At 28.3% G+C, this 26,597-nt stretch overlaps 1 protein-coding gene across 2 annotated transcripts in view; it reads right to left on the bottom strand.

Annotated features, from left to right (window-relative positions):
- LOC129965945 (katanin p80 WD40 repeat-containing subunit B1-like) overlaps positions 1–26,597 on the bottom strand; it is a 178,601-nt gene that overhangs the window by 27,316 nt on the left and 124,688 nt on the right. For both annotated transcript variants that reach the window (XR_008784246.1, XM_056080248.1), the window contains exons 10-12: positions 22,157–22,275; positions 15,495–15,583; positions 9,604–10,004 (exon numbers count right to left, since the gene is read on the bottom strand). Coding sequence is in view for 1 of the 2 variants with exons in the window: in XM_056080248.1 (XP_055936223.1) it covers positions 9,604–10,004; positions 15,495–15,583; positions 22,157–22,275 (609 nt within the window). In the remaining variant the exon portion in view is untranslated. The remainder of the gene's footprint in view (positions 1–9,603; positions 10,005–15,494; positions 15,584–22,156; positions 22,276–26,597) is intronic.

The following is a 26,597-nucleotide window of genomic DNA, read 5'->3' as shown; positions in this document are numbered from 1 at the left end:
ATTATATACGTGTGAATATCACATCTAAGCTTATGTTGCAATTGAAATGTTCTCATTTGCTCTTTCGACATTAAAAGAAAAATGTAGTATTTCCAATTTCATAAAATTGTTTTTGAGGTGGAGAAAATGCTTATAAACACATTTTTCCATTCATAAATTTACGAAAAGTTTACGATTGGATATTTTACGACGCTTTAAAACCAAGAATGAACTGGGACCAGAGATACTATTTTATGGCCCATTTTATAACAGAAAGAGGAGATTATTATAGAACTTATGATACCATTACGAAGAGAAACGCTTTGCAGTTATTTCGGCTGAAATATTCGAATATTTTCTATTTTATAGCTCTGGAACATTGTTTTAAACACTTAAAATACCACTAAATATATCTAAAATGACAATTCTGTGGTAAAAAATATTCATGTAAAGATACATTTTCATTTTAGAAAATTATTGTACTCTTTATATTGAGTATTTCAAAATTGACAATCATATATTAATGACAGCTATTTCTAGAAATAAAAAAAGCAATAATTTTAATCTAATAAATCAAAATACCATGAATTTATTTCATAAAATAAAACACTTGGTTTCAGTAAATTATTATAAAATTGTTTCAGATCATACGTCGTTATTGTTCAATGTCGAACAACATTCGAAAATTTGTTTTTCACTTTAAAATTAATTAATAATTATTATATAATATAATTATATTTTTCAGCACAGGATTTCTCAAAACCTTTATAGGTTGATAGAACACGTTTAGAAAAGCATGAATCATTACATCATTATAATCGTAAATGAAGACATGAAGTACTTCTTCCTGAAATTATGAGAAACTGAAATGTCCAAAAAGAAACGAGGCAACATTTATTCGATTGAGAATTTCCACCTGAGACACGTCCTTTACAGTTGGGTAATCCAATCTTTTCCGAGCCAACATATGTTATTCCTAATGGAATAATGGGACGCAATTTTGGAAAAATGAATAATTTACTTTACACTCCAGGTTACGCAGACCACAGACCATTTTTGAAAAACCCTTTTAGATGAGCATAAATCATTAAAAGCCTTTTTTTCAATACAAGGTGTTTCAAAACACATTTTAGAGATGTTCGAATGATCATGTAATTATGTTCGTAAATGAAGCCGTGAAGTAATTGTTTACGAAATATGAGGCACTAGAATGCCCAGAAAGAATAAGGGGCTGCGCAATTGTGGCGGCTATTCTATTGAGACGTTCTATCTGAGACATTTCTTTTAAGCCAGTCATTCCTATATCAATACATGCCATTATTAATGGATCAGTGGGCAGAATAGGAGAAAAATGAATATTTAGCAGTGCACCCTGGGCCATGCTACTCACACATTAGATTTGAGCGGAACAAGAGCCCATTTTGGAAAAACCAATCAAGCTAGCACTAACCGCTACCGGCCTATAAAGGACGTTTCAAAACTCTTAAAAGTTGGCAGGACATATTCAGAAAGGCATAAATGGTCATGCAACATTTAATTATAAATATGTTACTACGCGCTTGGTAAGGTGCTTGCTCCTGAAATTTTAAAACATTTAAATGTCCCAAAATGACAAAATCACCAAATTTCTGTCATCTGTTGATTGGAAAGTTCCACTTGAGACTTTCCTTTTAAGATCGGCCGTTCACAACCCTATTACGACAACATGCCATTTCTAATGAGATGTTGGAATGATCAAGTCAATATATGCCTTTCCTAATGTATAAAAGTTGACAAACTCTTATAACCTCCCCAAACCACATCAATCATATACAATTTTCAGAAGGGTACCGTAGCATTTTGGTGAAGTGCATTACTTGGATGGTCATGAATTGAGCAAATCGAGGATTTAATATTTGATAGTTTAGTTTAAAATCAGGAATTACATGTTCATTTGTCTTCATTTAGATCTGGGAATAAAATATGCATCAAGAAAGTTGTAGCATCCTGCATACTAAAATGTTTATTATCACAAATGTCTACTCAAATCAACCCTAAAGGATATGAAAAAAAAAAATCTGAATGACCGGAACGTTACAGCAGCATAGAGGGGAACTATGGTTCAGTCCTATGGGTTATAACTGATCACGATACAACCCTTCCAGTAAGAAGCAAGTCCTGTCATCTGTAAGGGTTTGCCAACAACAAACCATTTCTATACCTTCGCTCCTACCGTGCAGCGAGAATCACCCGTCATACCAGAAGTTTTTCATCCTCCCCCCCCCCCCTAAAGGAAACATGTTATTAAAGGCAAAAATGAACAATTCGTAAGGACTTTTTTATAAAATAAGAAAAAGAAGAATTTTGATTAATTTGTAAATAAAGGAGAATTACGCATTTTTTCACAAGTAAACATGCCACACATGCGAATTGCAGAATACTGTAATTGCTCAAAAATAAATTTCGACATTTACCCTTCGAGACAGACGAATAAAATTTCTGTATTTCGCAATACTCAAATATTAATAAAATACTTAAACATACAGTTTTTAAGAGGTATTCTCATAAAAAATTATGGAAGAATGCAATGTACTCAAAAGGCATTCCTTAATAGAACCGCAATCTCTATAATCACTGCAATTTATATTCAATATTATTTGAAATGTATGAACCAGGTATGAGAGAAAACTATTAAAAGAATATCCAGGGGGTGTCTCAAAAACCTTGACCGCAGTTTTTATTCCTTATATATTCATCACTGATATATACTATAAATTACAATGTTGCGTAAATAAAGGTGCAAAACTACGAAATCTATTAAAATTTTCAAGGGATTAAACTTTAAAAAAATACAAAATTTAAATTTTTATACAGATCCCTACAAAAAAATTCCCCTTGAGTAAAATGTGACCCATCCACTAATAAGGTCATGTACAAAATTTCAGCAATTTTAACATGAAAACTCTCAAAGATAAGTTAAAACAAAGTTGGTGAAGGGTCAATCACAAATTAAAATGCAAATGTTTACAGCTTCAGTGCAGATGACGCGACGCCGGAATGCATCATAAGAAAAATAAATATGCTTCATATCTTTAGTTTTAAATACAAATGTTAAAATTTATGCTTCTTGAAAAAATATTTTAAAATTTTATATCACGAATTACAGAATATAACTTAAAAATAGCACAGTCAGTGAACTTGTAAAAAAACATATGTAACCCTTCCTTTAAGTAATCTTTCTTTTATCTAATCTTTCCTTTAAGTAATTATTTCTACACATTTTTAATTCGTTTGAACCAATAAATAGCAAAATTATTATTCATTTATTCAATCATTACCTTCTTTGTTAATTTGTGTACGATCCTTAAAACACGAACATCCGACATGATTTTTTCCCTTCGCGAACTCATATCCAGGCATCAAAAAATGGTTTAAGTCTTTATGTAGTTTCATATACTATTTGAGACAATTTGTGAAAAATTGCTGAAATTTTGTGCATGACCTTATTAGAGGATGGGGCACATTTTACTCACTGGGAATTTTTTTATACGGGGTATGTATAAGAATTTAAATTTTGTATTTTTATAAGTTTAATCCCCTGAAAATTTAAATCGATTTCATAACATTTTACACCTTTTTTTACACAACTTTGTAATTTACAGTATATGTCTATGATCAATATTTAAGGAATGAAAGTTGCGGTCAAGGTTTTTGAGACACCCCGTGTATATATATATATATATATATATATATATATATATATATATATATATATATATATATATATATATATATATATATATATATATATATATTATAACTGAATTATTTTTTTAATTTTTTTTTCCGGAGTATAACATGAATAAAAAAAGTATCAAAAATACAGAGAGAACATAAAATAACTATCTCTTTTTTGGAGACATTTGGATGATATAATTAATGAATGGAATGAAATCATATTTTATGTGCAAATTCAGAAAAGCATGGGAAGATAAAGGCTGAAAAATAAATCACCGATTCGATATTATACATAAAGTTAATTGAAAATAAAAATCGAAATATTGTCGGTACATAGAAAACTTTAACTCAAATGTTGACAATAAAATAATGTTTTCTGTGGGTTTCATAATGCTTATAATTCTTTTTTATACATTTTTTTATCACCTGAATATGAAGGAAATTTTGTACAATCCATTTTCCATGCGTTCATCAATCTTCTATGATGATATAGATAGACTATATTTGAATTTAGTTTCATTTCGTTGTTTAGTTTTAGCTGTAGATATTTCAAAACAGAGATTGTTGTTTTATTACCACCTAATATTAAACCTTCCAAATGTAACTTTTCTAAGAATTATTATACTACATGCTTTTATACTTTTCATTTGATTTGATGCTTCAAGAATATCTTTTGCTCTCTTTTGAAAGCGTATGAATGTATGAGGCTGCAAATTTCTCGATAGTCTTTAAATGTTAGCACACATCTGTATTATAGAATCAAACAAGTAAGAGACTTAAGAGAAATGATTCTTTGCTGAAATAAGTTAAGTAGAAGAAATAGAATTTGCGAAAATTGACGTAGATTTCGTATATAACATGAACTTTTCATCACAGTTTCGCTTAAAAAGAATAAAAGAATAAAATCTTTGAATAATGACGTTTATTGATCATTTTATAAGGAAAAAAATATATGCAAATATGCTACATAATTTATCACTTTCAAATAATTTCTCAAAACATTTTTTGAAAATATTTGACAATGGGAATATTTTTTGTTACTATGGAAATAAAGGATTCAAGCATCCAAATTACAGTTTTGAAAGCTGACGTCAGACTTTACAAAAATATGAATACTTCAGTCATTAGACAGTAACACATATTTTTATATAAATTAAAATTTAACAAAAAAAAATCAATTTTTGATAGTGTTTCCTAAGTTTAAGAAAACACAAAGAAGTTTTACAGTAGTTTGTAATAGAGAAGACTAGTTATGAGGTTGTAAATTGTCCCTACTAGTATATCTATGCTTCTCCTTCGTAATGCTGTTGAAATAACAGTGCTAAAAAAATTTAAACTACATTAATTGGAATAAGTTTGTTCACAAAAGTAATTTTTATAAACACACTTTGATTTCTTTTTCGAAATTAGATGGCATTTTACGCTTTAGAATAAGTAAAATCCAGAAAAATGTGGTTCTTATTTTTCTCTCATTTTTTCCTGCATTTTGTTTCTAAGTTAGTTATTGCGTTATTAGAAAATCCTTGTCTGCGATTAAATTCTAAATTATAAAAATAGTAAACTACCTAGATTTTTTTTTTTACTTTCAAGCAAATAAAAAATCCTCTTCCTTCTAAAAAAACGAATAAATTCACAAATATTTTAAACTTCTTAAGGTACTCAACAAATTTTTTATGCCTTCAAGTTATGAATGAAAAAATTAGCTCGCCATTTTTTCTCCCGAAAAACTGCTTGCGAAAAATAACTGATGTAGAAAATGTAGCAAATTAGTTATTAAAATATTTATACACCTTTTCTGAAGAAACACTTCCCTCTTCTAAGTAAATGTAAAAGAAATTTTATTCCGTGGGCTTGAAAGAAAACAAAGGATAGTATAGAAAGCAATTAGGCGCCGTTTTGAAACTGCTTTTATAGTTTTACGCCCAAGGCAAAAAATAATATTCATAGTTGAATGAAGGAAACTGAATTTTTGAAGATTGCAGCAATATGCTATTTTATTCCATTAAACATAGAGGAAAAAATTGTTTGTATTATAATGTGACGTTCTACATGTTTGCATACTATCCATAGAATATTTTTCTTTTACATATTCTATATAGAAATAAGAACACAAAAATTCAACTCTCGTCACTTCGGTATAATAAATTATTTACATTTCAGTCTTTTTGAAAGTAATTAAATGGCATAAGAGCTGTCTTATGCAAGTTTTCATCTAGATCCAACTGCTGTTAAATGCTGTTGATGTTTCCTATGTTTACTTTTTCTAGAAATTTTTTTCTTCCATCTGACTCAGTATTTATAAAAGATGATTGTCTATGATTGTATAAAAAGTGTGAAGTCTTTGGAATACAGCCTGCGGTTAGGTAAATATATTTACACTTTAAATCAAATTGAGACGTTGAGAAAAAAGTTTTTCCCTCTGATTCTATTTTATATCACTACAAGTCTGAGTAATTGGTGGCATAATACCGAAGATTGTGCGCTTAATATTGCAAAGATCATCCACCAATTGCTCAGCTTAGCTTGTTTTTGATTGAAAAATGAAATGCTTACTCTTTTGAATAATATATAATTTCCTTACTAAAATTATTTTTTACCTCATAAAATTTTTTTATACTATAGAGTATACCTAAACAAACAAAAAAAACCCTTATAAAATTTTAGAAACAGTTTCGATAAAGAATTAAAAGAAAAACAAGTATTTTGGAATAAAAAATTTTGGCAACAACTTTCTATTTGAAAAGAAAATATCGTCTGCTGTTTTTAAATTGTAATTAAATATGCAAATAAATACATTATTCCAATTTGTTTTTTATTTAGTCACGTCACATCACTTTTAACGGTGATATTTACAAAAGAAACAAACATTAATCATTTTTCGAGAAAATATATTGTATCAACAATTGAAATGAAAACTCGAAAGAAGGAAAGTAATAGAATCCTTCATTTGCTACTTTAGCATACATTTAAACAGCTTCTAAATATTTTTCCATGCATATTTCCAGTTGTTTTGAACTGATGTATCTAAAGTTTTACTTCTGGAAGTTTTCATTATTCAGAATAATTTAAAAAACGAAAAATTGCAAAATTATGCAAATATAAATATGTAGATGATCGCTAATGCGAATGCAGTTTGCATATTTTTAAAGAGGACATACTTCCAAGTTAAATTATATATTCTCTTTGAATTTAGCTATTATAAATCGCGAAAAATAGGAAACGTCTGCATAATTTTTTGACAAATAATAGAATAGAAAAAAAAATTGTAAAAAAATAAAATTTTGCTTTTTAAAATTTATTATACAAGTAAAACAACTAGTTAAGAAATTTGCAACAGAATAGTAAATTTACAGGTATTCATAATGAATGTGAGGGAATTTACCATCAATAGAATTTCTCTGCTCAGTCGATCTCATATCTAGAATGAGTTACAGGCTTAATCGATGCCTACTCAGTGACTGACAACATTTATGACAAATTTAATGATCAATTGTCGATTTGATAGCGAATCAGTTATTCTGGCACAAAAATACGTCATGAAAAATGCAAGAGTTATAGTTCTATCTCTAGGAATTTAAGCCTAGTTTCTTCTGGAAAATTCCACGTAACATAATGCTGTGTCGGAAAAACCTATATAAATCCGGATAGTTGAAATAATTCAGTCCTTCCCTATCATTCCCCGTCTAGCTGCGGAGCAAGCTCAGATTGTGCAATTAGAGTGCGATTGTCACTTTCTAGATAGTAATTTGCCGTCTTCTTATATTATTCATTTCTATAAGTGCCAATCTTTGTATATGTTCCGGATGTATTTTTAGAGCCTGCTTTTCGCGTTTTTCGTAAAATAAAGCATCTTCTATTATCCAGAGGTGTTGGATTTCTTTCGCAGATAGCTAGCTATCAATAGAATTTCTGCAACAGGTAGTAAATAATTTAGTTTTGAATTTTAGTTAAGGATTTCCTTTTTACAGTGGAAAGTTACATTTTTCAAAGGATACAAATTAAGAATTAAAAAAGACTATCAAGTAATTCTTACAAATATAGAACGATTGGGAAGTGCAAAACAATGCCTTGATTTGAAATCTTGAAAAGTAAAAAAAAAAAAAAAATCTTGCACATCATTTTTTAGGAAAACAAATAATAGACATATTCATACGCTTTATATTTTGATCTACTGTTACATTAAGACTTTGATTGATCAGTGGTAACTTGACAAAAGTTCTTTATTTTTCATTCATTTTTCAATTTACTTTGCTCTTTCTTACGTTTATGCTTTTCAGTTATTTATCATTGGTATATTAATTCTTTAATGTTATCAACTTTTGTTTTACAATTTTTGTATTTATTGTACTGCATAATTTTAAACTTTCTGTATTTCGGTATTGGCTGAAATGGCTTTTTGATATGTTGACTGTTATAAATTAAGTTCTTCTCTTCTATTTAATTTTATTTTTCTTGATCTTTATCTGTTTTAAATTTCTAATAATTAACTTTTACCTTATTCTATTGCTTGAATTTGAAATTTATTTTACTATTGTTTCCAATTTTTCTTCTTTTAATTCTTTCAAACTCTGGCGTTTTTAGTAACATTTTCCAAAAGTTTTTTTTTTTTTTAATTTCTAATTTTTGGCATCGTTAATTTTTTTTAAATTCACATTTTTTATATATTTTGCAATACTATCAATTACAAAAATTTTAATATTGTCTTATATTCAGTATTTGCTGATATTTCATTTATTTTTCAAAATGTTGGCTACTTGCAATATTTGAAGGGACGATAGATGTTGAAATTTTGTTCATGCATTCTTCCAGTATCGCAATAGCAGATTCCTCAGAAAATATGATATTCTATATTTCCTTATATCATGGAAAGAGTGAATAGTCATCTTGATTATATATTTTTATAACTGTCATCTGGCAATATTATACAAAGTTGCATGATATATGTTGGTACTGCTATCCGACAAAAAATAATCAATAATAGAAGAAAGTGATTTCCTACAAGCAGAAAAAGATAAGCAACTTGGTCAGACATGTGCAGGACGAAAGAAAATTGACAAAGAGTTTGATTACATTAAACGAAATCGCGAATGGCTTGAAAAATGTGGAATGCAAAATTACATAAAGTCAATGATAAGTAATATTTATGTATATCTGAAATTAATTTAAAGTATGAAAAAAAAATAAAAGAATGGTCGAAAAAAAAAACTTCAAGCACTGAGGTAGAACTGTTTATACAATACGAAAATAAATGCAAAATAAGAATGTATGTTCTATTATTTTGTTGGAGTTGAAAACTGTAAATTAAGATTTACTATTTTCATATTAATCTTTCTTAATTAAAGAAGAATTTGTCTTACTTTTGAAAATACATCTAAAATTAATTTAATATTTGAAAGGATTAAAAAAAATGGTTGAATCAAATACAAACTTTAGACATTAAAGCAAAACTATTCATACAATATGAAAATAAATGTAAAATAGGAATATGGATATTATTGTTTTATTGAAGTTGTAAATTGTAAAATTAGATTTACTATTTTCATATCAATCTTCCTCAGTTAAAGAATATTTTGTTTTTATGAAATTATCATTTTATTTTTTAAGCAATGTGACATTCAAAATTAATTTAAACTCGTGTCTCACACCAGATTTAGGAGTTGATTATCAAGCAAGAGGAGATTTGTAGATTAGCTTGCATTGCGTAAGTCAATGAACGATGAAGAATCCATGAAAAAAATTCATATTTTGTTTAGAAATAAATTAGTATTTAAACAAAATATGGTTTTTTTTTGTTATCTCAAAAGTTTCGAAGGAAATGAATGCAAATCCAATAATGTGCCATAAATGCTATTTATAAACAATTTAGTCTGAAAATTTTAATCTATGTATTAAGTTAAAAAAACTTACTGGAAGAAAATCATCTAATTCTATTCCAAAAGACTTGGTTCTTGATTGGTGAACAGCATCCAATTCACATTTTTGTTCGACATCTGGAAACGCCATAGATTGTGAATGTTTTAGTGATTCTCCTTGTAAAATTGGTAGAGAATTCTGATTAATCGAATCGGAATTATTGTCGTACAATCTATCGTTGTTATAGTTGTATGGATGAGTGACGGCCATTGGCAGAGCTAGCATCGTCGGTTTCCCTTGGACATTAGTTAATTTGTACGTGCAGTTGAAAGGGTTTTGACATCTGGCTTCCATTTGAGCTCCTGCAGGATCATCTAGTGGTGGTAGAAACGTCGAGAGATCTACGCCGAGAATGTGTGTTTTGGAGAGATCTATGTCTGTGCTAAGGATGGAATCTATGGAGAAGATAAAAAATTGGATTAAATATAATGGGATATAAATAAAATACAAATAATGGTTCAAATTTTGTGTAATGTGTTTGAAATACATAAAAGACAGAATGTATTCATGTAGCGAAAGTGAAACTCTTTCAAAAACTGTTTTCGATGGAGTGCATCATAGATTATTTTAATAATCGATACACTAGGTTTTATATTTTTCGTCTGTTTACTTTTATTCTTAAATTAGTAAATAAATTTATGTTCAAAGAAATGCTCTTAAAACTTAGCAAATTTATAAAAAAAAATGTGGTCATATTATACAATATTCTAAAGCGAATGTCTAAAAGTAAGACAGTAACCCTAACTGCTTGGAAATAATTATGTAGCACAAACTAAATGGTTATGTGAACAGATGATTTTAAATGCATATATAAGCCTTACAATTGGAAAAAAATTATTACAAAGTATAACGATAAAAAAATATATTTTATGTCCAATTTGCTTTTCTTACTTCTGTATCCTTAAGGATTACAAATGTTACTGCTGCAAAATGTTTGTTTCTATTTCATCGCCACATTAAACAGTTTTTTTTAAATTAAATTTTGTCATATTCACACTTAAGTAAATTATGTATCATTCTCTTGCGATTGAACCACAGACATTTTGAGCCGATTAGGACACCAGTCTCACAGCTCTTTCCACTGCTTGCATGTGACAAGTAAGCCAGGGCGATAATCGAGTCCCCTATACTATTTGGCTCAGCTTCAGATGCATTTTGTATAAAGTTTTAACTTAATATTAAACTGAACAGGCACTTGGTAGTTTTATTGCTTCTTGTCTATTTGATGAATTCGGTTGGCTTGCCTCTTTTTGTAAAGAACACTGTTGTTCTTCAGCGTTGTCATTGTGGCCAGTAATCGTTTCCGATACACAAGTATTTTTTACCCGTTCATGATTAAACTTAACTATTTTATGTAGTTCTTTACTCTTTCTTGCTTCTTTCTTCCTCAAAGCGCTTGTGGTAACATTATCAAAATTACCCTTTTCCTGTTGATCGTTTAGAACCTTTTATTCCATAACTGGCTTTTTTTTAAATACAAGTTCAGCAATATCAAATAAACGTTAGTTTCTTCTCTAAATTCTGTGAGGTTGACATTAAAATTATCTGAACATTTTCTGGTTTTAAATTCCAATAAATTCCTTTATTTAGCATGATAAGGTTTTATCATATGAAAAATTCTTTTGCTAGAAGCAAAGGGAATGAAGCTCTTGCCCATATTTATTCTATTATAGGAACTAAAGTATCACATATTTCGCTTACAGAAGGATCCTTCTCTGAAGCAATTTTGACGTTATGTCTAATATAACAGTAACACTAGATTCTTCAGTAGTATGTTCAACTTTAAGTAAATCACTAAATTCCCCAAAAATTGAACAATCCGATATTTGTCTTGTCTCCTCTAATTTAGACTGAGCCATTTTACTCATAGCAAAGCATACAAGCACAAACAAACAAATCAATTACGTTAATTAGTTACACAATAGACGGTGAGGAGACGCCAACTCAACTGCACACGGCAAAGCTACTGATTTGAAACAAGCTCTGCCTTTGTCACCGAACGCAGACGAATCTCCGTTTTACCTCAATAACAACCACTCCGGCGACGACAAAGTACCATGCCAGTGCAATAGTAAAACTGTTTTCATACTTTTATTCATATGACAATGCCTAATAAAAGCTTTTTATTTCATAATCAAGGCACGCAAAAATCCTTAAAAAGTTACAAAAAGTGTTTTTATGAAACTTTAACGTCTTTGCGGCACCTCAAGATATACTCTAATATTTTTTATACTTATAATTTTTTTTTTATCTACACCAAAAGACAACATTTCCGCGCTATTACAAATTAAAATCACAAATTAACTGATTTTTTCGTTCCACCGTAGTGCACAGTGGAAGAAGGCAGCTTAATGAGCATGCTTGATTTTTTTTCTGTATTCGAGTATATCAATTTCAGCCTGCTGGCCGCTGAGAAAGGTGCCGTAAGCGAAATGATCCAGCAAGCGTTTGGGAACGATACTATATGGGTAACACAAGTAAAGGAGTAGTTTAAACGATCCAAAAATGGTCGCAAATTGGTAGAGACGATCACGAATGTATCACGAATACGCACAGGAAGAACAAACAGTACTATCAACAACTTCTACGCCCATTCAGAGATGCAATTTGGCACAAAATTCCAGATCTCTGGACGACGAAAAAAATGACAATTGCATCATGACAATGCTCCGGCTCTTTCGTCACACCTGCTTCAGACTTTTTTGACGAAATACAGAATTCCAGCCGTCTTCCAATCTTCTTACTTTCCAGATATGGCTCCATGTGACTTCTGATTGTTTTCAGAACTGAAGATGCTGTTGAAAGGTTCCCCTTTTGAGAACAGAGAAGAGATAATGCAGAATACACAACGAAGATGAACATAATTCCAAAAGAGGGAAATTGCTTTCAATTGCTTTCGGCAGTGGAAGGATAGGTGGGCTAAATGCATGGAGGTACAAGGGCCTTTTTTGAAGGGGTAAGTATCGCATAAGTAATATATTTTTCCTGGCCAAACATCGGATACTTTATAGAACAGCTCTCGTATCAGAAGAGAATCTGAGTAAATGCTCCTTTCTCAGTGATGTGGTAGCATTATAAAGTGATGGATGAGTTTACTACATAAGAAAAACTGCAAACACGTACTCCGTGTATTTAATTAGTCATGTCTATGAAAGATGAGGGTATTTTCAGTTTATATAAATAACAACAATCACATGGATTTTAGCTATGGAATAAAATAATTTTGTTTCACTATTCAGATCTAAAAAGGAAATATTAGCTTTTTCATCTGAATTACATTGTTTTAACAATATCCATTTCCTTATCCTGATAAATATTTTATCATCGCCTTATTTACAATGTTCATGAAAATCTAATTTCTGGAAACAATAATTCTTTAGTTGTTTAAGAATATATGGACAAAAAAATTGCTAAAAGAATAAAATTTTTAAAACTATTTTCACTATTTTTTTGTAACAGTTATTAGGAAACTCCTTTTACAAATTCCCTTATATCGTTTCTTTTCGAATATTGTCATCCTTACTGGAAAGATTTTCCATCTTTTCAGAGAACTAAAAATTGTCGGCAAGGGTAGAAAAATGTCGTAAATTCCATGACTCTGTTGTAATTGAATCGGTGTAAAAAATAAAGGAAATTAAATTACCTCCATTTTTACTCCTGCCAACTTAACTCTATTCTCTTTTTTTTCTGACGCTACAATTCCTGACTTTTCTGTCTTAGTGTTCTTTTTAACGTCGAATGTAAAAGGAAAGTGAATTGGACACGAGATAGATAAAACTGCACATAGACTTTTATTTATTTATTTCAAAAAGATTTGCAAATTATAATTACCTCACTGAAACTCAAATAAATAAAATTAACGCGATGACATGAGTGAGATAAGATAAAAAATAATGCTTATATTGCATGAAAATTTCAATGGGGCTCAAAAATTGACACTAATAAAAGTTGATACACATAAAATATTTGCTTTAGTAAAATTCTTCGTAATAGTATATAAATATATTCTTATATTTATATTTTATCGAGTTATCAACGATAAGGAATATTATTGCAAATGTCAGTTTCAATGATATTAGAAGTACTTTTAGAAACGTATGGATTTTCTTGATAATTTAAAATCTTATATAAAATCTTCATGTAATTCTTCAAAATTTTTAGCAATCGTTGTTGAATATCAAAGTCAAAATAAGTTTTCATTTATTAAAAAGCAGAAGAATTTCTGAAGAGCTTATTTTCTGTTGCCTTTGTTTTATTAAAATAAGTAAAATACGTTTTTCATGTAATAGTTTTACGAAACGTTTGAAAAAAAATATTTCCTTTATAAGAAAAATTAACGGTTTTAAGAAAGTAAAGATAATTCCATAATATCTTCCATATATAAAGTAAAGAAAGTAAAGATAATATCCATAATAATAATTAATGGATACATTACATAATATGTAATGTATCCATTAAACAGATACTAAACACATGAACACTTGATCCAGTTTAATATTGCATCTTTTCATACTTAATAGTAATTTTTATTCTAAAAGATATAACTACAACTTACCTTGAGTGGTAAAAAAATAAACAGATCAATTTACAAGAACAGAAGTGGATAGTGTGACCACAGAATACGTGCCGTTCGGTTTTGATAATATTTTGATTATTTGTATGAGAGAGATAAGAACTTATTTACAATAGAGGAGATGTCGATAGAAAGAACAAAGGTCGTTTTTAGTCTCTGTTTTTGACATTTAGATTAACTTTCTATCGCTTGTTTTAGATTCAAATTTCAGTGCTCTTGTGCTAATTTATTAAAGTTTATTAGAATTCTTGCGTTGTATGTCTTGTTATATTCAAGGTTAGAGTTATATCAGCATTTTAGTGAGTCTTGAGCCATTTCTGTGTTAATGAGATTCATTTCAAAAATTCATTCATTTGAAAAACGTCCGAAAAGAGTTATATTTTTGAATATATTTGAATAAAAGAGAGCGAAGAAACATCGATGAAACCAAAATAAGGCAGTTAAGCAACAATTTTTTAAATAAAAAAAAATTGGAAAAAAGTGGCTGTTATAGTGCTAAACAGAGGTATAAAGCGAACTTCTTCTGGTTCAAATTATGCTTAAAATTTTGCAGATAGGTTAATAAATATATTATTTAGTTCCTGAAGTAAAAAAAAAATCAGCTGTATTTCTATCCACTCTTTAAATAAAGTCAGTCATGAAAGTTTCAAATTTTTACGCATTGTGAAACATTAAAACAGCCATAGAATATTTCTAAATGAATAGATTACTTATTATTTAATTAAGGAAATGAAGGACGAATCGAGAAACTATTATACCAAATTTGAACAAGAAATATGCATTAGATTTTAATTTATGAGGTTTTCCGTAAGAAAATTCTATCAAAAATTAGAATCTGTGAAAGAATCACCTTAAGGCGTAAAATAGAGTTAAAACGTATGTGAATGAAAACTTTAAAATGAACGTAATTTCCCCAAAAATAGACTTCTAACATTCTAACATTTGTATTCAAACAAAACAAAACAAAATTCTAACATTTGTATAAAGAAACCTGTTCAAGCTTTAAGAATATTAAATTAAAAAAAATCACAATGTTGCAAAAACGTATTCACCTACTTTATAATAAAAAATTGGTTTATTAACCGTCATCATTTAATTTAATACTTTGCTCGATGCCAAACGATAATTTTATTCCAAGAAATAATATTTAATCTCAATATTTATTTCATATTATTGAGAATCTTTTTAATAAACTAAATAAATTTATTTGCATAAACTTGAAGGCATCACTCTAAATATGGGCGTGAAAAGCAATTAGTGATAATTTACAATTATTTTTAATATGATATTCTAGATAAAAGTTGATACTTACTTTCTATATCGGAATGATAATTTCCTAAATACTCATTGCGTTCTGTTAACCTGGAGGTGTCATTTTCCAAATCAACGTCATCAAACGAGCTGGAAAGTGGAATATATCAAAAAATTATTTCGATAATTTACTCCTCTGGGTATAATCGATAATCCGATAGTTGAAATTTCTAAGCGATTATGCAATAATTCAAAAAAGTTAATAAGGCCTGCTAGAAAATGGACTATAGTATGTATTAAACTGTGCTAAACTTAATTTCACAATGTTTTTGTTCATGTAATAATTTCTCTTCCATAACTTAATTTGTGGGTTTGGAGTTAATAAGTATTGCATAATTTGGAACACAGATAAGCGAAAACGATAAAAATCTTTCGTGAATTAATTAAAAAAAGAAGTATTGTTACAATAGATTCCCTGTAACCAAGCTCTTCTTTTAACCTAGTATTAAAAGAAGGATGGGTGAAAAGTGTTAAGGGGACGGCGGATTCTATTAGGTATTTTTGAGAATATAAGTGATTAATTCTCAATATGAGCATATAAGTTATGAAAATGTTTATGCTTATGTATTAAAATATAAATACGTCAAACGTAAAATTTTTCTTTAAAAACATTTTTAAATAAAATATTATTTTTTTAAAAATTAAAAGAATGGAATATTTTAAAATATTCCAGGCGACTCAGTTTTAGATTTTTTCTATTATTTTTCCCCATTACCCAATATGAATTTATTTGGAATAATACTGTGTATGATTTTGTAATTCCAATTGAATGCTAATTTTTCAGATATAGTTTTAAGTACACTTACTGAATTTTCATAAGAAATTTATGTTTTTAAGAACTAAAATTGATTTTTAACTATCTAAAATAACTCCAAATATAAAATGCATACCCTATTTTCTTTAAATGTTTAACCGAAATCGTTGTTATCAATTCTATTTAATTTTTTCAAAAATTAAGACGCCTGGAACATTTCAAAGATATTTAAATCTAATTGCAATATCATTTTGAGAAAAGTAATTAAAATGCGCTTTTATTCTCTAGACCTTTGAAATATTCATTTCATTGAACAATATATAATATGACACTATTTTAGTTGAATATAAACATATATTTTGGTTAAGAAACGATAAAATTAAATTTCATGCTCTGTCCAATTTTGTTTATTTCAAAGTCCACTGTCCCCCGAAAAAAGCAAGTCACCGTTTGTGATTTTCAGAGTCTCTTCTGCTATGTAAACAATAAGATTTTGATTTATATTTTGTAGCTTTTACTACATATAGCGTAATTTCTGCAAAATTCAATATATTTTGTAAGATTTTGTGCAATAAATGTAGATTTTGATTTAAAAGTGCAGTATTTTAAATGATCATTTACTAGCCTGGTGCCTTTTCTCTGGACGGATCTATGCTCTATTAATGAAAATATATTTGACTTTTTTTAATGTACGTTGAAATAAATCTTGAAAATGAAAACTTTACTAGATGGAGGCAATTTTGAAATATAAAATTAGTTGATAAGTATATAATTATAGTTAAAATAGACAAAACATTGGAATGGATGGCATTTGTCATTATAATTGATAACTAGTTTTAAGTCAAATTATCGTAATAGTGATAATAACATTGATTGTTATCTACTCTAGATTTCTGCAAGTTAGTGACCTAAATAAGTGAATCTTTTGTAGAATTCTCCACCTTTTCATAAAAAGGGAGAATGTTCATTCATCAAAACAAATACTATTTATACTCAAAAACACAATATTCAGCTTAAAAATATTAAAGTCTCAAAATAATAAAAGTTTCCTAATATAAAAATTATTGCAGAAACAATATAAAATAATTTACGAGCAGTCGCATAATACTAATTATAAAAAAATTCAATATAAAAAGTCTTTATATTGTATATATCAAACAATCTGGTAAATAAACAAAAATGTTACTCAAATTATTTTCTTTTGTTTTCTTAATGTTATAATAGCATAAATTTCTATAGTAAACATGAAAATGTGTTAACTATAAAGTTTTCATTGTTATTTAATACTCGCTGATTCGTGGAAATTGTATTTGCTTTGAGATTTGATACATTTTCACATCGTCCTTTAAAACTCACTAAATCTTTGATTTAATGAATCAGAGTAGCTTTAAAAACTGTAATTATGCGCATCTAGTTCTCTATGAAAAATTAATACATTATAAATAGATAGTTTATAATAATATAATTTTAAAAACTTTGTAGTTATTAAAATTATATTAAATAATAATAACGTATATAACTGATTCACAAAAACAGTAGAAGAAGCTATTTTTGAGAATCAGTTATAGAGGTGGATTGCATCAGATACAAGCACATTTTGGATTTGTATAAATAAATGCATGCTGTTCTAAAATACAGTATTAATAAAGTATCATTTCTTAAAATCGTCAATACCGTTCGTATCCAGTAAGACTTTGATTTATATATTTATCGCTAATCATTAATATTCCTTAACTAATGAAAATTGGATTTCTCCAGTATTCTCAGACTTTTTCTCTCAGAATCCTCAGAAATCCACATTGAATCGTTCACAAGAGTGAAAATGTAGTTGCTCGTTTATGAAGAATGAATTCTATCTTCGAACTTAAAGTGCTCTGAATAAATCATCTGGTACACAATAGGAAGGAAGTGCATTGCTAAACAATGCAGAATGCCTTTCAGTCAGCATTTCCTTACCATGTGAATGGATTGTATTGTCTTATAGAGTGAATAGTCCTGTCGCCGAGGTATGGTCCCACATAATTTATTGTATATTTAAATAAATTACTGGTTGGTTGACGATAAATGAAGATTCATTTTTATGGGATTTTCTGCTTTAGATTTTAAACGCTTCTTGGTGAATAATGATTCTGAAACAATTTCTCAGCATTTATAAAATCCTGAACAGAGGTTTATAGTTTTACGAATTCATTATAGTTTAAAATAGTTTTGGAAGAAAAATCATTTGGTATGGAAATAATTGACCTGGTTGTGATAATAAAACCATTTGATTATATCCAGGTCGACAGTATCACTAAACAAAAATCAAATAAATCAAAATCAAAAATTCAAAATCAAAAATCATAAATTCCATTAAAATATCATTGAAAGATTGGATATGGTTGACGATAAATGGGCATTTATTATTACGGATTTTATGCTTTAGTTTTTAAAACTTTCTTGGTGAACAACATATGATTGAAACATTATCACAATATTTGTAAACCAAGAGCAGATGTTTATAGTTTTACGAAACCATGATGGTTTAAAATATTTTTGAATAAAAATCATTTGTTATGAAAATAATTTGATATGGCTATGATAAAAATCATTTGATTATATCCAGGTTGACAGTATCACTGTACACGTTTAAAATAAAAAATTCCATCAAAATATCAATGAAAGATTGGATATGGGTCACGATAAATGAGCATTTATTATTAAGGATTTTGTGCTTTTGTTTTTAAAAGTTTCTTGGTGAACAACATATGATTGAAACATTATCTCAATATTTGTAAAACCATGAATAGAAGCTCATAGTTTTACGAAACCAGTTGGTTTAAAATATTTGTTAAGAAAAATCATTTGTTATCAAAATCATTTGATATGACTATGATAAAAACCATTTGTTATGAAAATCATTTGATATGACTATGATAAAAACCATTTGATCATATTCAGATCGACACTGGCATTGGACACATTAAATCAAAGAGTCCATCAAAATATGAATGAAAGATTGGATATGGTTGACGATAAATGAGCATTTATTATAACGGGTTTTGTGCTTTTGTTTTTAAAAGTTTCTTGGTGAACAACACATGATTGAAACATTATCTCAATATTTGTAAACCAAGAGCAGATGTTTATAGTTTTACGAAATCATTATTGCTTAAAATATTTTCACTCCGTATGTAAATCATTTTTTGATAACAATACAATAAGCAACTGTTACCTCTTAAATTTTTCATTAATTCCATTGTTTTATAAAGTATAATGATTTTTAACTGTTTTTTTTACATCGCAAATTATAAAAAAAACTTCTCCGTTTTACTTTTCGACAAGTTTAATATGGTACCCTTTATGACATTAATAAATATTATCTAGTTTTGAGATTAATATTATCTTCAGCTCTAAAAAGGAGTAAAATTAAAAACTACCTTTCAAATATAAAAAGAATTTAAATTTGAAGAATTTTTTTAATATAAAGCAATTGGACTTCGGGAAAAATTCTTTTTTAGATGATAAAGAATTTTGAGGATTGACATATTATACATGCAGATAGAAAGTTAAGAGAGAAAATTTAAAGGGATGAAAAAATGCATTCTATGAGATTTTTCAACTACGAAATGAAAAATTCATATTTTGTGCACTTGGAGAAAAAAAGATTAAGAATTACGAATTTTTAAGAAACTCATTTGACAAGAAATATAATCTGATCTGGCTATCATAAAACATCATTTGACCAACAGTTGCATTGAATACATTAAGAAAAAGAGTCCACCAAAATATAGACGAGTGATTGAAGTATCGTATCTTCCTTCTTCAGAGGAGTCCTAATAAACTGTTGAAGCGTCTGTGAAGGCGATAAGTTAGGATTTATTTTGCCGAATTCAAACAAGTTTGTGAAGATGAATGTTAACCTTTACTTCAATTATGTATATATCCAAGCATGTTCGGTTGCATTTATGTTCGAAAAAAATTCTTACAAAATCATTCAAATACATCATCTTTAATGATCTTGTCTTTTGTTTGACCCCGAAAGTATCTCTGATGTATCAGTCACACAATCAAATGTATATTACTTATATTTTTGCTAATTTAAAACTCTATTTTATTTATACATTGATAAATAAATATGAAGGCAGGTGTTAAATTAAACAGTTTTAGTTGTTTACTTTCCAGTTACAGTGTTCAAATTTTAGAAGCATTGGCATGCGTCTTTAAAATTTTGACATGTTTTATGTAAAAGTGAATGGCTTACGGATTGTGATGGTTATTTCGCTAAATTTATTAAACCATATAAAAATACAGAAACACTTTTGGAATGTAATGTATTTTAATTTCGAAATGAAAATAAATTTCAGAGATATAATTAATTTTACTGTACTTTTATTTAAATTTTAAATTAAGCTTGATAATCTCATGATCATGAAGGTGAATTTTGGTGAGAAAACTACTTTATCACTCACGTTGCCAAATTTCAATAATGTTTTCAATTCAACTATAGTTTCAATAACGCGGGAGAAAGGTCCAATAACCATTGCCACCTGCTATTATAGGATGAAATAACCTTGAAGAGCATGAAGGCTTTGCCATTAGCACTCAGAATGCATCACACTCGATCAACTGAAGTGGCTCTTGGGATTAATGGCTATTGAAGCTTTAGAAGCCGCTACTCGTTGTGTCACTTCAATTAGAAGTAGGAAAGTTTCACTGAGAAATCTAAATGCAGTAATGTAACCCTTCTGAAGCACAAGTGAAAGATTTTAATATCCATGGTGAGGTGAAATTACTGAACATGTCATGATAAAATTCTAGATAAATATTAGAAAAAAATGCATAATATTTGCAAGGCTTGATTAAAATATGTTAATCAGATTATTTAAAGAGTTATCAATGGAAATAAAAGAGATATCCATTATATTATAACTCATACTATCATTAGAAGATCAATTTTTGTTTCGTAAAGCTGCATTAAAAATCATATAATCAATTTAATCTAATTTCCACTTATCTAACTTTGTATTAGTCTACTATAAGAATTTGTGAATTTTGATTAAATAAGTTCTTTTTGATTTTTAGATTATTTCTTCTTCTGAGTTTATTTCTTCTTGTGTTGATAAAAGAATTAATTTTGGATGATGTATAAGTACATATATATCTTTTGATAAAATTGTGTTTATATGCTAAAAACAGCATTAAAAATTATCGAAAGAAAATGAATCACTTCTGAAATAAATAAAAAGTACACACTTTTGAGCTATTTATTATATTTTTGTTAAATCAAAAAAATTTTAATAAATGAAAAAAATAAAAGTTAGAAGAAATGATATAGTTTATGTCTTTATCTTCATGTTATCCAAACGCTTAAACATTCTGATTTCCATAGCATATCAATACTTTCAAATTAAGAAAAAAAATTAATCTAATCTAATATCAAAATAAGATTTTCTTTTTCAATACAACTACTTAACAGTTAAAAATATCCTGCAATTCCAAGAATGAATGCTTATAAGCAGGAAAATGAAACAGGCAGTTGAAAATGAATCTATGTTAAACATATAAAAATTCAAAAAATTGTATTTCTGGAATTTTTTTGAAAAAAAAATAATACATTTGGAATCTTAATGAATTTTTTTTATTAAAGATAATGGAGAAATTTAACAGATATTTGGGCAAAATGCTAACTTGCAGAAAATTCAAACACAACATTTCCACTTAGTATTATAATGAAAGTAATTCTTATAGATCGATCGTTAAAGGAAACCTTAGACTCTAGAGTGTTTTATATTTTTTTGTGCTTTTTTTTTCTAATAACATTACTTACTATAAGTTTTGTGAAAATTCAAAGAAACGATCACCAGGTACTATTTATTTAAAAAAAAGTAACAAAGTAAATATAATCAAGAAAGAATAAAATTGCTCACCATCCACTTCCAGGCGTTCGAACCAGCTCTGATTGTTTTAACCATGAATCAATTGGTTGTACTTTTCGTAAGTCCATTATATAAACAGAAACATTTGTTAGATTGAAAGCACCAATAATCTAAAAAGGAAAGAAAAATTTACAAAACGATGTCTTTTTAATTTCATCATGGGTCTATAAATATTGAATCCCACAATTCTTACACTAAATAATCAATTTTTTTTTCTCGAAATAACTCCTTGTCTACGGCTCGTTAAAAGCAATAAGCGCAATCTAATTGAACTGCAAACGCAGGATCGAACATGAGTAATATGCATGGAATTTGTAGCCCTAACCGCTACGCCATCTCCGATACGCTTAGGCAGGTAATGTATAGACACATGTCAATATTTAATTAGAATTTGTTTATGCGTGTAAAATCGCGTTTCTTCAGGAAAGACGCCTATATAAATAAACAAAAGCAAAACCTTATCCAAATATAAAATTCGATTCAAATCGCTAGCGTCATTTCCAAGATGCATGAAATAAATTTACTTATATACAAGAATTGCCCATTTAAAGTTATAAGACGAGGAAAAGGAGATTTGAAACGAGAGATTTCATTATGAGGAATAACGAAAATATTATGGTTATGATGATTAATGAAATTATAGATTATGAAAAAGCATGATGATTTGATTATGATGATTAATGAAATTATTGATTATTATGAAAAAGCATGATGATTTGATTATGATGATTAATGAAATTATTGATTATAAAAAAGAATGATGATTTGATTATGACGATTAATGAAATTACTGATTATGAAAAAGCGAGATGATTATTTGATGAGGATAGATTAAATTCAACTTATGAATCTATTTCATGTAAGTTATTTAAATTAAAATCCAGTTGGATTGATTTAACAAACCAAATCAAAGTTTTCAGAATTTTGAAATCCAGTTATAAGTACAAGTATAAGCAGTAAGACATAGTGATGAAAAGTTTTCGTTTTTTTTACACATTTTTTTAGTTTTAAAATAAACTTCCAACTTAATTAAGCCATTATTTAAATCCAAAGATCTAGAAAGGGACAAAAAGAAAATCAATCCACAATACTACTGAAAATTCAATGTTTTTTTTTCTCATTAGAATTTTGAGTGTTGTTTGAATAACAATGTTTTATATTCTGCCCCCTGATTTCTATGCTGTTGTAGGTTTCAAATTGGTCTTAGAGATTCCGGTTCAGAATTTATACTCTGTTTTAATATCAATGCATAAATATATTTATCTTTTATCTATAAGTTAACAGCTTCCGTAAAGCTATTCTGCTGAATCAGCATTTGTTTTGTAGATAGCTTCCCTCTCTTTTCTTATTATACAAGAAGTATCATAAATTAAGTTCTGTTAAGCAATTAAAAAAAAGAAAAAAATATTAGAAAATCCTTTCTTCGCATAATGAAGTGCAGTACTTAAGTTAATTTTCAACATAGTTGCTATCACTGTTGAAGCATTTACTTCAACGAGGCACGAGCTTTTCTATGCCCTCATTGTAAATAAGATGCCGACTAGGATAACGAAGAAGTGAACGGGAATTTTTCGAGAAATGCGCTGACCGTGCTGTAGCGATGAAGCTTCGGATCACCTCAATCACCTCATTTTATTTTTTCCTCATTGTTAAAATTTTCCTCATTGTTAAATTTAATCTGGAATCCTGTAGAGGAACTCTGCTACTTACCAACGAATGACTTATCATGTTGTTCTTGTTTGTAAATTTCATAAATTTGTATGTCTCTTTCAATTGGTTTTGCGTTCCTAGCATTAAAAGATTGGATGATCGAATGCAACTCGCATACAGCAAGATACCCCTTTTTTTTCTTCAATCCTTAACATACAGCCTACACAATATTTAACAATGTAAAAATGATTATTGTTTGAGTCTGCAAAGTGGAAGGGCATGTGTGAAATGACGAACGTAGCTCTTCTGTGACAAAATTGAAAATAGAATTTTTTTCTGGATACCTTTCAAGAACTTAAATTTATTGTAGCATTAGGCAAGGCAAAATACATCCCTCTTGCATAATTAAACAATTCAGTCTTACATTTCAGCTAATTTCTAACTTAATTAATATTTTATTGATTTATCTTGGTTTATTTTTTTATTTCAATGAATTTATGAAAAGATATGTTTTATTATTCTTTAATGTTTTTATCTTGGGGCAAATAAATAAAGTTATAAAATTCTTGGAGATTCAACGATAATTTATTAGTTAATAATTCCACTGTTTACAAAAAACCCCCAATTAATTATTATGATGGATTATTAAAAAACACTATGTTTCAAACAAATATAACATTCAAAATTATCAGTTTACAGGAGCTGTTAAGTGAAATATTACATAATCAGTTAAATCAATAATTAATACTCCAACACAATATAGATATAGTATTAAATTATATTATTTCAATTAATAATGGTTTTAAAAATTTAGTGGAAACAGATATTATTATTCAAATTTAGAGATTACAGAATCTGAAGTTTTTACTTATTTGGCAATAATCTATTAACATTCTTTTCACAGGGCCATTTGACGCCCCCCCCCCACTTCAGCTAAGAGGTAAAAAATAACTGAATAGTCGGAAATCAGTCAACGATTTTGCCATCACCACTCATTATATAATATGTGTGTGATGTCTTAAATGATTTTTAATGTGCGAAGATGAGGTTAAGAAATCATATTATTACATAGTAACGATTTAAATGTTGGTCATTTATGCACATTACCAAAATTGTTGAAATATTAATGAAATCCAGTCAAATTTATTTACTGTTTTTTCCGAATCATATGAAAGAATTTTAAACAGAAAAGAAATAATTATTAAACTACCTGAATCGCTATCTTCAGTTATATGTAAGGAGAGATGTGTCCTTGAGTATGCTTATTGTTTTTGAAGTGTTTTATGTTGAGAGTTACCAAAATGGACAAAAATATAGATTAATAATATTGAAATACTGGTATTTTCCAGCAATAACTTTTGAAAAAGATTATCATGAAAAGGTGATTTTTATATGATTTTAAAATTCAGAAAAATTTATTTTTAAAGACACTAATTTAGACATGCAATTTGTTGCAGTGAAATTCGCACCACTTATTGTTTCGTTAAGTATTCAGTCTCATAGCTTTCCTTCATTATTGAAAATCGAAGGAGATTGATTTTATTTATTATTTTCTAAATTAACATATGAAATAAAAATAGTGAAGTTGCAGTATCAAGATATCCGTATCAGATGATACGGACAGTAACATTTATAATATCACTCGACTCCATTAGGTAAATTCATGTGCACAGTGAACGAAGCAGGTGTTAAAGTTATACGATTTTAATGCCTCTTAGAATTCAATGTTTAAGTTGATCATGTTGAGAAATCATTAATATCATAATAGTAGATAAAATTAAGCATAACCTCTATTCCCAACAAACCAGATGGTCTCCAAGAGTAGTTGGAGAAAAATAAACGCAAAGTTATTATAAGAACAGATTTCAGCTTGGAAAATAATATTTAAAAAAGTATTCTTAGTGATTGAATATACAAGCATTGTCTTTTCAGCCATTAGAAATATTTTGATCGATATAAAATTTGTACAAGAGTTTTTGCTTGATTAATTAATCAACAGTAATTTATTTTCTCTGGCAGGTAAAACGATTCAAGTATTGATATCCCGATTTTTTTCCTTCATTAAGATTTAAAAAACATCTGATCAGATGAAAACATTTTTAACAGATGTATCCCTATATTTGGATCCGAAAGAATAGTGTTAAATACTATGAATAATACAAAACTCCATCGTAATACAATTCACCGATTATTTCAATTTTCTATTTTTTTTATCGGTTTCGAATGAACAAATAAGATCCAACTTCTAATCAAAAGACTAAATCAACGGGCTTACTCTCCATTCAGCTTGCTGATATATATTGATAATATTTTAGCCCTCATGAGATATCCAGCACAGTCTTTATGGATTGTTTTCTTTGAGTCTTGGATACCTTATTCAGACTATCTTTTCAGTTCCTCTTATAAATGTTTGCATTCCTTGAGCTTATTGCAGATCGCTGTGAAGAAATGAGGACGATAGAAAATATAAACATATAACCACAAGCAGGAATGCTTTCCACCACGATTTCCTTATGTAGTTATACATATTCCCCCCTCCCCGGGGTTACCTCAGGTATGAGCATAAGAAATTTCCGGTATGATAGTTGATTATAGCCACTCTAGTGAGTATAGAAATGATATATTCTTTACCGATGACAGGACATACCTTCTACGGGAGATGTTGTATCGTGGTCGGTGATGGTCTTTAAACCCAACCATAGTTCCTACATAAGCTGGGGTGGCGTTTCGATCATTTTAAGTTTCTGAGTGTCTTCACCAGGGTCGGAATAGCCGTTTATAG

This window comes from Argiope bruennichi, chromosome 4, assembly GCF_947563725.1.
Source record: "Argiope bruennichi chromosome 4, qqArgBrue1.1, whole genome shotgun sequence".
Lineage (NCBI taxonomy): Eukaryota > Metazoa > Arthropoda > Arachnida > Araneae > Araneidae > Argiope > Argiope bruennichi.
The sequence above is the reverse complement of the archived record's forward strand: the minus strand, read 5'-3'. Positions and strand labels throughout refer to the sequence as shown.